The sequence below is a fragment of the Aquarana catesbeiana genome, linkage group LG06 (genome assembly GCF_042186555.1).
Source record: "Aquarana catesbeiana isolate 2022-GZ linkage group LG06, ASM4218655v1, whole genome shotgun sequence".
Lineage (NCBI taxonomy): Eukaryota > Metazoa > Chordata > Amphibia > Anura > Ranidae > Aquarana > Aquarana catesbeiana.
This window is the reverse complement of record NC_133329.1, coordinates 173,862,263-173,879,919: the sequence shown is the minus strand read 5'-3', so window position 1 is coordinate 173,879,919 and position 17,657 is coordinate 173,862,263. Positions and strand designations below refer to the sequence as shown.

The following is a 17,657-nucleotide window of genomic DNA, read 5'->3' as shown; positions in this document are numbered from 1 at the left end:
ACCGGATGGCGGCGGGATGGGGGGGGGTACATCCCCTCCCGTCGCCTATAAGAACGATCAAGCAGTGGAACTGCCGCTATGATCATTCTTATCGTGCACAGAATCGACGGCTGCAAAGAATGATATCTGAATGATGCCTCTAGCTGCAGGCATCATTCAGATATCCCCCCCTAAAAGTCAAGGACGTCATTTTACTATGGCCGGGTATTGAAGCGGTTAATATTTATAGGTAATAACACCAGAGATTGTTAATACTGTATCTATTTTTTTCATTGGTTTAACCAGATTTACTTTTTTTTTTTTTTTAAACCTAATTATGTAAGTTGGATGTTCAGGCCTCATCTGATGCCAGCTTCAAGTGTATGGCACTTTAGGCAGCTCACTCAATGAATGAGAAGGAAAAAATTTAATTTTAAATCCTTAAAGTGCTTGTAAACCCCATTCATGAAATTTAACCAAAGCACATACAGTGAGGGGAAAAAGTATTTGAACCCCCTGCTGATTTTGTACGTTTGCCTACTGACAAACAAATGATCAGTCTATAATTTTAATGGTAGGTTTATTTAACCACCTCAATACAGTGCACTTACACCCCCTTCCTTCCCAGACCAATTTTCACACTTCACACTTGAATGACAATTACTCAGTCATGCAACACTGTACCCATATGAAATTTGCGCCCTTTTTTCACACAAATAGAGTGTTCTTTTGGTGGTATTCGCTAGTGGGTTTTTCGCTAGTGGGTTTTGTGTACTATAAATGAAAAATACTGTAAATTTTTTGAAAAAAATGCCTTTTACTCTTTTCTGTCATAAAATTTTGCAAATTAGTAATAGTAATTTTTCTTCATACATTTTGGCCAAAATTTATACCGCCACATATCTTTGGTAAAAATAACCCAAATTAGTGTAAATTATTTGGTCTTTGTGAAAGTTAGAGTCTACAAACTATGGTGCCAATCACTGAAAATTGATCACATCTGATCACACCTGATGTATTAAAGGCCTATCTAATTTCTTGAGACACTTAGCCTCGGTTCACACCAGAGGCGGCACGACTTGCAGGTCGCCTCACCGAGGTGACCTGCACACGACTGCCCGGGCGACTTGCAAAACGACTTCTGTATAGAAGTCTATGCAAGTCGCCCCAAGTCGCCCCCAAAGTCGTACAGGAACCTTTTTCTAAGTCGGAGCGACTTGCGTCGCTCCGATTAGAACGGTTCCATTGTACTGAACGGGACGCTACTTGTCAGGCAACCTAGGTCGCCTGACAAGTCGTCCTAGTGTGAACCGAGCCCAACAAGTCAGGAAAGTACAAATACCCCACAAATGACCCCTTTTTAGAAAGTAGATATTCCAAGGTATTAAGTAGCATGGTGAGTTTTTTTAAGTTGTAATTTTTTCCCACAATTCTTTGCAAAATTAAGATTTTTTAATTTTTTTTTTTTACAAAATCGTCTTAACAGGTTAGTTCTCTCACAGAGCATATGCATACAACAAATTACACCCCAAGATACATTCTGCTACTTTTCCCGAGTATGGCGATACCACATGTGTGAGACTTTTACACAGCCTGGCCACATACAAGGGCCCAACATTGAAGTAGCACCATCAGGCGTTCTACGAGCATATCTCATGACACATTTCATTTCTCAACCACCTATTACAATTTTGAAGGCTCTGGAGCACCAGGACAATGGAATTGCCCACAAAATGACTCCATTTTGGAAAGCAAACACCCCAACATATAATCTGAGGCATAATGATTTTTTTTTTTACACAAAGTTGTCCATTTATAAGATATTTCCAACACATAGCAAATACATAGCAAAAATGACACCCCAAAATACATTCTGCTACTCCTCCTGAGTATGGCGATAGCACATGTGTTAGCCTTTTACACAGCCTGGCCACATACAGAGGCCCAACATCCAAGTAGCACCATCAGGCGTTCTAGGAGCAAAAATGACATGTATAATTTCCTGACAGCCTATCATTTTTAAGGCCCTTCATATTTCTAACACATAGCATGTACATACCAAGAATTACAATCCAAAATAAATTCTATTGCGGAAAGGGTAAAAAAAAAAAAAAAAAAAAAAAAAAAAAAACATTACCTGTGCTTTTAGTAATATCCACAGAGGAGAGCACTGGTCCAGGCAGCAGGCAGGGATGTGCTTAGCGACAGCAATAGTAATTATCCAGGCAGCAGGCAGGAATATTATCTATAGTCAGCACAAGGATATTGTCAGCAAGGACAATCCATAGAAATTGTTCAGGCAGAGACAACCAGCACAGCCATAATATTAGTCCTGGTACACTGTTACCATACTGCCTCTTGCTACAGCTAAATATTTGCATAGTCCAGGTAGCGGTGTGGTCCATTCATGCGGCACGCAGAGGCATGACGGCAGTAAGTCAGCAGCAGGTTGAGGGCAACAATCAGATGAGACCTGTGCACAGGGGCACAGGGGTAGAGGCATCGACCCACCCAAATCTCTATGAAGTCTCCGGACTCCAGACCCTAGTCTGGAAGTTCTGAAACCCGGAGAGAACAAAAAAAAAAAAAGTTTTTCTCCATCCGGAAAAACAATTCTGGAGCCCCTCACATATGTGAGACCCCTGTGTACTACAGTAGCAGGGCAACAGATCAGTCCAAGCGGTAGGCAGAGGCATAGTCACAAAACAGGCCAGGTTCAGTTCATGTGGAAGCAGTGCAAACGGTAGGCAGAGGCATAGTGGAAAAACAGGGCAGGATCAGTTCACGTGGAAGGCAGTGGCATGGTTATTTGGGGAAGCATGGAAAATGGTCAGCACAGATGATGGAAATGGTTAAAAATATGGGCTAATATTTTAGGTATGTATGATAAAGTTGGAAGCATTCACCAATGATAAGGCCAGGTTGGGAGGGACACTGGGGACAATGGTAGCTGGTATCTTTTCGAAATCCTCTTTTGCTGCACACGCAACATTTTTTTTTTTTGCCCTCTTCGGCCTGCTTCAGATGGTGGCATGTGGAAGGGGAAATGGCGCTCATGAAGCCGGCTAACAGCATCAGAGCGAAGGTCTTGTGGGGGGTCTTTGTTAGATGAGGGACGTGACAACTTCTTCTATTCATTTTAGGAAGGGGGCGGGGCTTTCCATGGATTTGGTGTAGACTACGTACAAATTATAAATTGCCAAATGGATGAGATAAATTGCAACCTTCTTGTACCAGAATCGGGACCTCCTTATTGACAAATGGGGTTGAATCATTTGATCATTGAAATCCACCCCCACCCCATGTAGAGATTATAATCTTGGACACATGTTGGATTTTCAGTGGGACCTCGTCTTCTCTGAACCTCAATTGTAGTGTCGTCATGGATGGTGGACATCATGTGCACGTCCCTTTTATCCTTCCACCTCAAGGCCAGCACTTCGTTGCATCTCAATGTTGCTCTTTCCCCTCGTCACAGCTTTTTGTTCGCTACAGATTGTGGGAAGCCCTTCCTATTCTTTCTGGGGTTTCCGCAGGCCAGGGTTTTTGTGATGTATAAGTGTTTGAAAAGGGGCAGGCTGGTGTAGCAGTTGTCAAGGTATATGCGATAGCCTTTGTTCAGAAGTGGGTATGCCAGGTCCCATACAATCTTTCCAGTTGCGCCCATGTAGGCCGGGCACTCAGGGGGCTGGAGCTGGGTATCTCTTCCTTCATATATGCGGAACGTATATAAATATCCCGTGGCTCTCTCACAGAGCTTGTAAAGTTTTACTCTGTATCTGGCCTTTTTGCTAGGAATATATTGCTTTATTCCTAGCTGGCCTGAAAAAGGTACCGGGTCTCATCGACACATATTCTGATCAGGAACATAGAGTTCTGCAAATTGTTGGGAAAAGAAATTTATCAGTGGGCGAATTTTATATAACTTGTCGTAATTTGGATGATTGCGGGGAGGGCACTGGGTATTGTCACAAAAATGAAGAAAGCGCATTATCCTCTCGTATCGGGACCTGGACATTAGGGCAGAATAAATGGGCACGTGGTGGATGGGGTTGGTGGACCAATGGGCATTTCCTTCATTTTTTTTTTTTTTTTGGTAATCACTATGTTTATGGTGAGGCCCATAAACAATTTGAACTCTTCCAAATTCAGATCTCTCCACTCAAACGGACGGGCATATGATGATTGGGGGTTGTTGGCAATATACTGCTGGGCATATAAATTTGTCTGGTCCACAATTAATTGCAGCAAAGTGTCGAGCAAAAACAGATAAAAAAAATCTATCGCTGTGAAATTTTGGGTGTTGGCCTGCACACCTGGCTGTGCTGTGAAAGAAGGAATAATTGCTGATCCCGAGTCAGAAGGCAGCCATGTTGGGTTGGCAAGACCATCTGGCATGTATGTAGAGGGCCCTGGCTCTTGGGGGACATGACACTACAGTAGTTTGAGGATTTGAATTTCCTGTGCTGGTACTCAGGCGTGATGTGGCGGTACTGGGCCTGGGCATTTGTTCCTGGGGCCTATCGCTGGCGGCAGCACTAGTACTGGGCCTGGGAACTTATTCTTGGGGCCTATTGCTGGCGGAAGTGCTGGTACTGGGCCTGAGAATATAATCCTGGTTGCTGGCAGCTGCCTGGTTTCCAGAGTGCCATGCCCTTTTAGGAGGGACCCATTCTTTCTCCAAATCATTTGCCGATTCACTATTCTCAATTGATTCAAATGCCGAATTTGATTCGGAATCAGAATTGGAATCTGATGAGAACTCCCCGCTGCTCTCATCAGTCATGGAGAGGCTCTGGAACGCCTCCACACTAGAATAAAATCTTTTGGACATGCCGCTGATGGCTGTATGGCAGGTGACGGTCACTGATGGGCTGTGAGATGGGTGGCAGGTGACGTTCACTGATAAGTAATGTTGGTGTTATAGGTGATGGTCACTGATGGGTGACAGGCCACGGACGGTGACGGCCACTGATGGGTGACGGCTGACGGCCACTGATGGGTGACGGCTGACGGCCACTGATGGGTGACGGCTGACGGCCACTGATGGGTGACGGCTGACGGTCACTGATGGGTGACGGCTGACGGTCACTGATGGGTGACGGCTGACGGTCACTGATGGGTGACGGCTGACGGTCACTGATGGGTGACGGCTGACGGTCACTGATGGGTGACGGCTGACGGTCACTGATGGGTGACGGCTGACGGTCACTGATGGGTGACGGCTGACGGTCACTGATGGGTAACAGGTGATGGGTGGCAGGGCACGGTCCCTGCTGGGTGACGGGTGCACCGCTGACGGTCCCTGATGGGTGACGGGTGCACCGCTGACGGTCCCTGATGGGTGACGGGTGCACCGCTGACGGTCCCTGATGGGTGACGGGTGCACCGCTGACGGTCCCTGATGGGTGACGGTTGCACCGCTGACGGTCCCTGATGGGTGACGGGTGCACCGCTGACGGTCCCTGATGGGTGACGGGTGCACCGCTGACGGTCCCTGATGGGTGACGGGTGCACCGCTAACGGTCACTGATGGGTGACTATTGGGTGACAGATGAAAATAGCGGAGGCAATGGGTGTTGTGCTTGTGCAGTACAATACAGACACAGATCGGTAACTCACTGCTCCTGGCTCTTTTCTCCTCACACACCATTTCCAGTGTCAGGAGAGAAGAGCTAGTAACAGTTATTACCGCTCTGTGTTTATATTTAGTGATCGGCTGTGAAAGGGTCACAGCTGATCACGTGGTAAACAGCCGCCGGCCAATGGCTGTTTACCAGCGTCGGTGACGAGTAGTGTTCCCGGAAACACGGCACCACGGGCATGCACGCGCAGCGCCGTGCACAGTGGGGCTGAACCATCTCTGTGATCGGCCGTGACTCCATCACGGCCGATCACGTGGTAAACAGCCATGACTAATGGCTGTTCATCCCCCTTGGTGCCGAGCGGTGTCTCCGTGAGCACGCCGCCACCAAAGAAACAGGGATGTGCACGTACGATCGTGCGCATTCCCTGTTTAAATGGAGGGCCATCATATGACGCCCTCCCAGAAAGAGCCACTCCGCCTGGCCGTCATATGACAGACGGCGGGCGGCAAGCGGTTAACAGTGAGAGACAAAATAACAAAAAAATGCTGAAAAACGCATTTCAAAAAAGTTATAAATTGATTTGCATTTTAACGAGTGAAATCATTTTTAGATCCTTTTGCAAAACATGACTTGGTACTTTGTGGAAAAACTCTTGTTGACAACCACAGAGGTCAGACTTTTCTTATACAGGTTTGCACACATCTCAGGAGGGATTTTGTCCCACTTCTATTTGCAGATCCTCAGCAAGTAATTAAAGAGGAGGTCCAGCCTCTCCACGAAAAATTCAAAGTCAGCAGCTACAAATACTGTACTGAGTTTTAATATATGGACACTTGCGTGTTCAGGGAGCCAGCGATATCGGCACCCCAGCCGATCTTCGGATTGGCTGTCGGGTGCAGCCGCTGCCATTCATGTTAAGGGAACCCGGCAGGGAAGCCTTTCGGGTTCACAGCCGGTTCCCTACTGCGCGTGCACAGAGCGTGCTGCGTTTTTTAATTGGTCAGGTGGCGGAGGCAGGAGGAGGGGGCCGTGGCCCCGTCTCCCGGAAGGGAGACCTGTACCACCCCCCCACCCTCTTCCCCTCTGAAAGGTGCTAAATGTGGCACTGGAGGGGGGAGGAGACGGATAAGTGAAAGTTCCACTTTTTAGTGGAACTCCGCTTTAGGGTTTCGAGGCTGACGTTTGGTAACTCGAACCTTTAGCTTCCTCCACATATTTTCTGTGGGATTAACCGATTGCCGACTGCCACATGTGCATATGAGTTGACAGAATGGCATGGCTGCATAAATGGGCATACCTGTACGTCCCTTTGAATTTGCTGCCGTGTTGTCGTGTGCGCGCGACCCTGCCGATCGCGGGTCCCGCGTACTTAATATCCGGGGGGATACCCACGATCGTCTCACGGAGCTGAAGAACGGGGGAATGCTAATGTAAATACACATTTTCCCGTTCTGCCTAGTGACACTGTCACTGATCACAGCTCCCTGTAATTGGGAGAGGTGATCAGTGATGTGTCACACTTAGCCCCTCCCTCCCACAGTTAGAACACATCCCTAGGACACACCTAACCCCTGCAGCGCCCCCTCCTGGTTAACCCCTTCACTGCCAGTCACATTTACACCGGAATCAATGCATTTTTAATTGCACTGATCGCTGTATAAATGTGAATGGTTCCAAAATGGCGCAAAAGTGTCCGATCTGTCCGCCATAATGTCGCAGTCATGATAAAAATTGCTGCCATTACTAGTAAAGAAAAAAACTATTAAGAAAAATGCCATAAAACTTTCCCCTATTTTGTAGACGCTATAACTTTTGCGCAAACCAATCAATATACGCTTATTGCGATTATTTATTTATTTTTTTACCAAGAATATGTGGAAGAATACGTATTGGCCTAAACTGAGGAAAAAAAATGTTTTTATATATTTTTTGGGGATATTATAGCAAAAAGTAAAAAATAAAGCTTTTTTTTCAAAATTGTGACTTTTGTTTGTTTATAGCGCAAAAAATAAAAACCGCAGAGGTGATCAAATACCACCAAAAAAAAGCTCTGTGGGAAAAAAGGATGTCGATTTTGTTTGGCAGCCACGTCCCACGACCGCGCAATTGTCAGTTAAAGAGGCGCAGTGCCTAATTGCAAAAAGTGCTCTGGTCTTTGGCCAGCCAAATGGTCCGGGGCTTAGGTGGTTAATTTCTAGAGACTGGCTGGACAACTCCAGGATCATAATATGCTTCTCCTTTGTTGCCTTGGCCATGGGTCATTGTCATGCTGGAATACCCATCCACGACCCATTTTCAATGCCCTGGCTGAGGGCAGGAGGTTCTCGCCCAAGATTTGAGGGTACATGGCCCCGTCGATCATCCCTTTTGATGCGGTGAAGTTGTCCTGTCCCCTTAGCAGAAAAACAACCCCAAGGCATAATGTTTCCACTTTCATGTTTGACGGTGGGTATGGTGTTCTTGGGGTCATAAGCAGCATTCCTCCTCTCCAAACACAGCAAGTTGAGTTGATGTCAAAGAGTTCGATTTTGGTCTCATCTGTCTACAACACTTTCACCCAGTTCTCTTCAGCAACATTTAGATGTTCATTAGCAAACTTCAGATGGGCCTGTACATGTGCTTTCTTGAGCAGGGGGACCTTGCGGATACTGCAGGATTTCAGTCCTTGGTGGCTATGGTCCCAGCTGCCTTGAGATCTTTGACCAGATTTCTCTCCTGTATTTCTGGGCTGATTCCTCACAGTTCTCGTGATCATTGAAACTCCACAAGGTGAGATCTTGCATGGCGCCCCAGACTGACAAGCTCTCCGACACATGAGATAACAGTAGCTGAAAATTTGTGTCGGAGAGGGAGCTTAGAGAGAGATTAGCAGGGAGCTTGTCTATTCAGACTACAGCTCTGCAAGTTTCTTCATTCCTCTGCCTATGTGGAGGGGGGTGTGTGCCTTTCCTCCCGTCAGCTCTCACACAGTGTAAGCGCAGACTGCCCACCCACTGCTGAAAGAGGAAGAAATATATCTAACATGACCTGCACTTTCCAAAGAGTGTAGAAAGGGAAAGACAGCAGATATACAAGTAAAACTTATGTAGCAGGATTTGTTTAATCTCTGTGTATCATCTGAGGCTGTTCACTTCACTGGGTATATGTGAGGGTTTACATCCACTTTAAGGGACACAAGCCACATTCCTCTGTAATTGTGGTTTACTCTCAGCACTGCTTCATTGTGAAATGGAGGCATGGGGGTGAGAATGGATACCCCAGGGTTACTGTTTTTTTGTTTGCCAGTGTCCAAGGCCTCCTGTAGGTGACAGCATAACCAAAATACCTCTAAATACTACATCCCTCAATTAATCCATGAAAATAATTTTACAGTAAAAACAAAAACCTGTTGGTTTTCCCCATTAGTGCATATTGGATCACACTTTATACTTTTTAGGATGCAAGGTGTTATTTGTTAGGGCCTTTTAACACCATTGGTTGCATTATGGTAGTTAGAACGTGTGCTGCAATTCATTGTTATAATGCATTGCAGTCTTTTTTTTTTTTTTTTTTCTTAAATGACTTGTTTCACTTTAAGTGAACTGAATGCATAACAGTATGTTGCAATGTGCTGATGCTTGTTGTAATGTGTTTTTTTGTGTTGCATTGCATGAAAAAACAGGCATGCTGCTTTTTGGGGCTCCTTTCACACTTGTGCAACTTAGGATCTGACTTGTGAGACCCAAAGTCACAAGACATGTGAAATGCCATACATCTCTGAGAGCTGTTTCAATTGACACTGCTGAAGTCGCTGCGACTTCAGAAAAGGTTCCTGCACTACTTTGATCCGACTTTGACACAGCATCAATGCCAGAAAGTGTAAAATACTTATCAAAGTCTCTTCAAAGTCGAACTCCAAAGTTGCACTGAAAATCGCTCAACTTTGGAGTCGGCTAGTGTGAAAGGAGCCTTTTGCAACACACATCAATGTTTTTTCAGTGTCGTAAATTGAACACACCTGGTGTGAACAAGGCCCTAATTTTTTTTATTTTTTTTTGTGGTGTGCTTTTTTTTTTTTTTTTTTTTTAATACTATGATCTTCCCAGTGCTTTTCTTTAAATGCTGTTTACATTGAAACCGTTATCCTTATGGTCACTGTATTTTCTTTGTTTTTCAGCTGCTAGCCACTTTTTTAATTCAGTATGAGAGAATAAAAGGAGTGCAGTCTTCGGGGGTATTGCTGAATTTCTGGATCATTGCTCTGTTTTGTGCCATAATAATCTTCAGGTCCAAAGTTCTCCATGCCTTAAAACAAGTAAGTATCTGTTTCACATAAACACTGATATTTGAATACACTGCCAGTAAACTACATTAATCTTAGGTTTACACTGACTGCGGGATTGAAATCGTGTGAGTTCAGCTGAACTCACACGATTTAATGCCCGTATGTCAGTCTGACTTCGGGGGCGATTTTGGAGACCTCTGTGTGGGTTCCTGCACAGATTTCTATTGAAATCGCACCTGAAGTTGCCAAAAGTAGTACAGAAACTACTTTTGGGAATTGAGCGGCACCGCAATGTCAGCGTTGCACCAATTCGAAAGGGGCCATTGCCGGCAATAGCCGCTGATTCGGCATGCGATTTGACATGTCAAATCGCATCAATATGAACTCAGACTTAAGTGCATTTACTGTTATTCCAGCAGGACTTCATATAACAAAGGTCCCAGTCGTACACTTCCTGTGTGCACTAATTGCCACGCTGCAGCTCAATCTGTCACCTGTTTTATGTACCGGAATTTATTCTTTTTTTTACTACATACTGTCACCAGTCAGTATTCCTAATCACCGGCACACCAGTCATATGATGGTGCTGTACTGCACTGGTGATGGTATGGGAAAAAAAAAAAAGAAGTGTGAGAAAAAAAATCCCCCAAATTTTAGTTAATTTCTTAATTTTCCCAAAAATTGTGGCAACAAATTACAACTTAAAAAAACTCACAATGTCTCTCATCAGGGTGGATATAAATCAATGATTTTTTTTTTTAGAAAAAAGGTAGTTTTCTATTTAAGATGCATTTAATAATTTTTAGTTTATTCAGCATGAAATGGAGCTTGGGTATACCATATATACTTGAGTATAAGTCGACCCGAATATAAGCTGAGGCACATAATTTTACCACAAAACCTGGGAAAACTTATTGACTCGAGTATAAGCCTAGGGTGAGAAATGCGCAGCTACTGTAAGTGGAAAAGAGGGTCAACAATGCCCATTTTCAGCCTCACTGTGCCCATTTGCATGCCTCACTGTGCCCATTTGCAGCCATAGGTCCCCGAACTTCACACTCGGTAGTTAAGGGTTCCTAGATGTCCCCTAGCTGCAGCCAAAATTTGGGGTCTCTGAACCCAAAGGGTCCCGAAATGACATTGCTGCAGATGGACACAGTTGACCAACTTTGGGGCCCCATATCTAGGGGCCACTTAGTGCTAGGCACCCCAAATATGGTGTGCAAAATACAGTGGAACTAGCACCAAAATATATCCAAAGCTGGCGTTCCTAGCACTAAGTGGCCCTGAGATACAGGGCCCCAAAAATCGGTTCAGAAAATGTCAAGCACTTTTCTGCAGCAGAGAATGACATTTTCCGAACTGACTTTGGGGCCCCGTATCTCGGGGCCACTTGGTGCTAGGAACCCCAGCTTTGGATATGTTGTGGTACTAGTTCCACCACTGGGTTTGCACACCAAATTTGGGGTTCCTAGCACCAAGAGGCCCCGAGATATGGGGCCCCAAAGTCGGTTCGGAAAATGACATTTTTTGCTGCAGAAAAGTGCTTGACTCGAGTATAAGCCGAGGGGGGCATTTTCAGCACAAAAAAAGTGCTGAAAAACTTGGCTTATACTTGAGTATATACGGTACATACATGTATGTATATTCTGCAATACTTACATTTTTGGAAAACTTACTAATTCAATGAATCCAAGCTCTGCAATCTGAGATAACATGCACTGCATTGATGCATTCACACAATGGCACAGTAACCATGAGATAAAAAAAGGTTCTGATATCGGTTCTGATATCGCTGTTTTACTAACCTGACGGCTTATTATTCTAAATAGGAAACATTCATTTTGTTTGCAAATATTAAAGATTCTAACTACCAGCAAGAATAAGTCCTTATGTTTAAAGAACACCTGTCATTTCAGATCCATCATGTAGTATAGATAGTAAACCACAGAGAGAATTATAGTAACCTCAATATGACGTTGCCAACATCCCAAACATTTTGTTAAGTAGGGAACCTAAAAAAGGGCACAAGTACCCCCCAGTACAGTGGGACTTTATGAACTAACAAAAAAAATCATATATCATAAAATATCATTTATTTGAAAAAGGTTTTCTTAAAAACACATATGTGTAGTGACAAACACATCAACAATTTGTATTGTGCATTTGTATGAACAGACAAAACATTATGCTCATAATGAGCTATTACAAATTCCAGTAAGCGTAATTTTCCTCCTTTGGCCTGACATGTTTCAGGAATTTTATAAAAGAGAAGAGAGGCAGAGCCAACCTAAGTGCAGTATTAAAACATATACATTTTATTACAGGTTAAAATGCACTCACTCAGAGTCAGAAAGATACAGGCACATCAGATAAAAATTCGTCCGGGTAGGCTGTGTGGTGGGCAGCAGGGCTCCACAGGGGGCGATCCTATGTGCTGGAGCGTTGTTTCTCTTGTCCCGTCTGGTGGCGCCGGTGGTGTCCAGTGTCACAGGCTGGGGTGTGAGAGGCACAGCGTGGATCGGCTATTTTGTTTTTCCCGGGTTCCAGTGACGCTATGGGCGTGCACGCGTTCAGAGCATGTGTGCTCCTTCATTAGTGCCTGGTGTCAGTGAAAGACGTCACCGTGTGAGATGACGTAATGACGTCATTTCACAACGACTAAGTGTAAAGGCGAGGGGGTAACTTGTAGCACTCGAAAGTGGCGTAAGTATGGTGTCTCGTTGAGCCAAATATGGCAAGAAGATATCCCCAATGATCACCTTGGCAACCGCTGAGTACTACGCTGATTGGATGTCAAAAAATTAAAAAAAACAAAATGGAGAATGAGCACTGAATCAAAAAGAGGAAGGGGTCTAAGTATGTAAAGAAGAACATAGGGAGACATGTAAATGAGATCCTCAGGGCAAATGCTGCACGGTGTCAACCCATTATTAATAAACACGGGAGAACATCATGCAGATCAAGCCCACCGGCGCAAAACAGAGGCAAAAGCCGGGTATCCCAAGGATAATTGAGGGGCATCTGGGTACGCCACGTGTAACAGGTGTCCGCCCTCCCAGGAGGAAGAAACGGGCTCCCGTGCGCCGGGCGGGGATGAACCGAGCCCAAAAAGTGGGAACATGTATGCAGCAGCAAGGTTATTTTATTCCAATGGCTTGATTGGTATCAAGTAAAGGAAAAATTGAGCAATCCTACATGAAAGCCAAAAAATTATGGCACCATATAGATAATGATAATTATGTATATAGGTAGATGTACAAACATGATCAGCTGCATTCAGTGGAGCCCATTAGGAGAACAATTTTGAAGGCATACAATCATAACATACATGTAAAAAAAAAAAAAAAAAATATAGAACGCATCACCGACTTATCAATATTGACAGACATGAGTAGGATATAATGTTTTTCAACATATTTGTAAACATAACTACAGATATGAGGTTACTAAAAAAAAAAAAATTACTTTTTCACACCCTCCTGAAGTGAAACAGTCCAGAAAAGGGCGGAAACTTAGTTGGGTGTTAAGGCCTGGAAACTAAGTTGCATTAAGGTCCGCAATCCAACGAGCCTCCCTTTAGAGCAGAACTTTGTTCCAGTCACCACCCCTGCCGTCCCAATGGACTCGGTCAAGGATGGTGAATAGAACACGGGGGGAGGGGGATGCCCGCATGATGATCTCATACATGCCGTCCCAAAGGAAGGTCGGGATTGGCACATTTGATGCTTGTAGTGTGTCGTGCTGCTCTCTTGTAGAACTCTAATTTGGTTTTGCCTATATAAAAACATTGGCACCGGCACATTAGTAAGTAAATGACCCCGGACGTTTTGCAATTTGCATAGTGTCTCGGTTTATGCATTTTGCTGTTTGGTAAAATGAATTTGGATTGTGTATTCATGTAACGACAACATGTGCATTCACCGCAGGTAAAAGTACCAAATCTTCTACAAGGGTTGGACCGAAAGGTCCCAACATACTCACTTTTGACCAATTGGTCTTTTAGTGATTGTGCTCTTCTAAAAGTAATGATGAGAGTTTGGGATATATGTGGACTTAAGTTTGGGTCAATTTGTAATAAGTGCCAGTGTTTTTGTAAGATTTTTTTTAATAGCTTTATGTTGCTTGTTATAGGTTGTTATCAGTCTGGTGACTGATTTTGAAGCATCAGATGTTTTTTGGAGAAGAGTAAATCTTGTCTCATTTGTCCATTTGCTCGTCTAAAGTGTTGTTTATTGGTACATCAGAGTAACACTCTGATGTACCAATAAACGACACTGCAAGGATTACAGTTTTGCCGTCTCTTCTTACTACTATCAGGTTAATATTGTCGGTAGTATGCTAAAATCTAGTGGAGGTTTTGGGCCACTACAGCTTTTATGGATTTATATTGGGTTATAGTGCACTTTTATGCTTTCAGGTAAGGAGTGTTTTTTGCCATGCCACTTACGTATATTTTGATATATGTTGTATTGAAACGCATTAGGTGGTTAAGTAGTATACTAACAACCACCAAATGCAAGTTTTGGGCCACTGCAGCTTGTTTACTATGTGATTTTGTTTTCTCTCTCCTCCCCTCCTGTTTAGTGCTGATTAGTTAAGTCCTTGCTAGACCCTTCCCATTTCTTCCAAGTTCCCTCTGAGTTTCGGTTTAGGAACGTTATTGTCTTCCTACACTGTAAAAGACTGGAAAAACATATTCTGTACTGAAATTAGCTGTACTAAAATTGCTTTAGATCCAACTTCTGTGTCTTATTGAGGAGTTAAGCTGGTTGTGGATGGTGCCAAGTCAGCAGGTTACCATGGTGTCATGGACAGACTGGGTCTAAGGAGGCATGTCCGTGCATTAAATGCCATATGAAACAGAACAGTGAGCAGACAGATTGCTAAACCCTTTAAACCCTCTGCTGCATCTTTTGTGAAGTTTTACCTGGGCATTAGTATCTTCACAGTCCTATCTGCGTCTGCAGTCTGTGTGAGCCACATGCTTTATTACAGACTCTGAAATCTGCTTAAAAGCAGCTGAGGACCAGGATGACTGGGATGATATATGGGACATTAATTTTACTAGATTGGTCTCTGCTAGGGACTATCTCATTCAATTCAAATTCTCTCACCGTATATATTTCACTCCAGCTAGATTGGCTAAGATGTTCCCTACTCAGTTGCCTGGTTGCTGGTGGTGCAGCTCCCTTACTGCTGATTTCATGCAAATCTTATGGAATTGATCGTACACCAAAATATTTTGGAGGGGGGTCACAGAATGCATAACAGAAGTAACAGCCATTCCTATACAGCCCACGATAGAGGTGTGCCTTTTGGGACTGGTAGACAATTTAGCCCCAAAGAGTAACTCGTTCTCTGCTGACAATTTGAATATATTATGCTAGGAAAATGATAGTGTTATGGAAAAAGCCCAATCCTCCATCTGTATCAGCGTGGTAGGGCGTGGTTAACAGGGCTGCACCTTTATATAAGGCTACATACATTAGTAGGGGCATATCACAGAAATTTGACAAAGTGTGGGGCAGTTGGATGAATAGCGAAACTACGATAGCAGATTGAGTGGCACTTTATAGAATACACTTGTAGTAGGATATAAAATGTATGCAATTGTCAGACATACTGTAACGTTTCATCGACTGTTACTAAAAATAGGTGGCCTTATTATCACTGTGTTGTTTTCTCTAAGTCAGTGCTTCTCAACCTGGGGGTCGGGACCCACTCGGGGGTCGAATGACGATTTGCCAGGGGTCACCGAATCCTGGGCTGTTCCTGAAGCCAACGCTGCTCTCCCAGCCTTTTCGCGGCCGCCCAGCAGGGCTGTCCCTGGTTCCTGTGGACGCCCAGCTGGGCTGTTTCTGGAGCCCGCGGCTGCCCACTCAGCCTCTTTTCAGCCGCCCATTCAGTTCACGGCATGGTTGGGGGGCAGAGACTAGAGATCAGCTGAATGGTGAGGAATGTGAAGTGGGAGGGGCTGGAGGGGACCCTATCTCCTGATTTCGGCATAGGTGTCACTGCTACGAGACACAGTGAGTAACACTACCTGTGATTAGAGTTGCCATTAAAAGTCCCCACTACAGTTCTCAGATCAGCAGATGACCTTGATCAAGAGCACCTAAGTTGGCTGATCAGAACTCCTCCCCCCCCCCCCCAGCACTGCCCACTCATCCCATTACAACCCCCCCCCCCCCACCACCACCAAGGAGTAAGAGAAGGAATAAAAATAGAGAATACATGGAAGGGAGAGGAAACGAGGGGGAGGAACAATGAAAAAGAGAGAGGAAAGAATAAGAGAAAGAACAAGAAAGATGGCTAGAGAAAGGGATGGGGGAAAAAAAAACACAAGAAATTAGGATAGAGAGAGAGAAAAGAAGAACAAAGAGAGTGGTACATCCTAAAATGTACCATAAGGGGTTTTAATACGGTACGAGTGGAAGGGACTCAGGGAGCGCTAAATGTCCGTGGGTTAGGGGCGCAAATTACTTGTCTTGCCTTGGGTGCTGACAACCCACGCTACGAAAATAATTTTACGGTTAGGGGTCCTCACAACTTGGGAAATTTTATCAAGGGGTCACGGCACTAGAAGGGTTGAGAACTGCTCTGAGGGAAGAGGAAAGAGTCATTGCTGAAGTAATGTAAATAGTTTACTTTTGTGTGTGTGACCCGGTGGGTCTTGTGTATATTTGTTGTGTTAAAACCAATAAATAAAACTTAAAAAAAAAAAGCAGAAAACTTAAAAAAAAAAAAAAAAAAAAAAGCAGCTGAGGACTAGATTACAGTCTGATATAACATTTTCATGTGTTTGCTCCCAATAATTAGAAGAAAATCTTTCTACAGTTTGGAAAGTTGTGTATGCGTCTGCTGCTGGAATTAGGGTTGCCACCTTTTCTTCAAGACAAACCCGAATACTTTAACTTTTTTTTTAGTATACACTATAAGATTGTAAAAGACCTGGGTGCCCCAAGGAGAGTACTAATGCAGCTCAGTGCACCATAGTGAGCGTGGCAAAATTGTGGCTCCATTCACACCTAGGTGTTCCAGATCGCAGGAGGAATCACTCCGATTCTGCCCACGATTCCTGAATTGTTGGAAATAGTGGGACGCGCTGGCGATCCCGTTACTTTCAAAGGCACCCAAATTGTGGTGTAATTTTGCCGCTCAAAATATCGCGGCAAAATCGTGCAAACAGAATCAGGGGAAGCCTGTCGCCCAAAAGAAGTTTCTATCCGCCTGCGATCTGGAACGCCTAGGTGTGAAAGAGTATGTGAGTCTTATGTACAGAATGCAGGGGACAGGGGTGTGTAATGCATTTTGGGAGTCATGAGTACAAAACAAAGAGTGCAGGAGTCGGGAATGTGTAACGCACAGTGTAGGGGTAAGAAGAGTGCAACCTTTCCCTCTGTGAGCAATACTCTCCTCCACTTTACCCTGTCATCAAAAATCCCCACTCTTTCTCCTGCAAAAAAAATCCAGCATTAATTCACCCTCCACTCACCACCAGCAAAAATCTATTCTCCCACTCCCAGAACAACACCAATCCCCCCCCCCCCCCCCCCCCAGCACAAGTCCCCCTCCACTATCCCCCTAAATCCCCGGTCCCAACACAATCCCCCCTTCTTCCTCATTCCAGCACTTATTCTCACCCCCTCCTAATACAAATCATCTTCTTCCCCTACCAGCACAAATCCTCCTTGCTCCCCCTTCCCCAATTCCCCCAGGGCCGCTGACGTGGTACCACCGGGCCTCCTGTAGGGGCCCCAGCACACGGGAGACCCGGACAGCAGGGGGATCGGTGTGGCAAGGGAAAATTACAGAGTAGACAA

At 44.6% G+C, this 17,657-nt stretch overlaps 1 protein-coding gene across 2 annotated transcripts in view; it reads left to right on the top strand.

The window, feature by feature from the left end:
- LOC141101798 (multidrug resistance-associated protein 1-like) overlaps positions 1–17,657 on the top strand; it is a 716,249-nt gene that overhangs the window by 141,133 nt on the left and 557,459 nt on the right. For both annotated transcript variants that reach the window (XM_073591133.1, XM_073591135.1), the window contains exon 4: positions 9,724–9,861. In XM_073591133.1, coding sequence (XP_073447234.1) covers positions 9,724–9,861 — 138 coding nt within the window. The remainder of the gene's footprint in view (positions 1–9,723; positions 9,862–17,657) is intronic.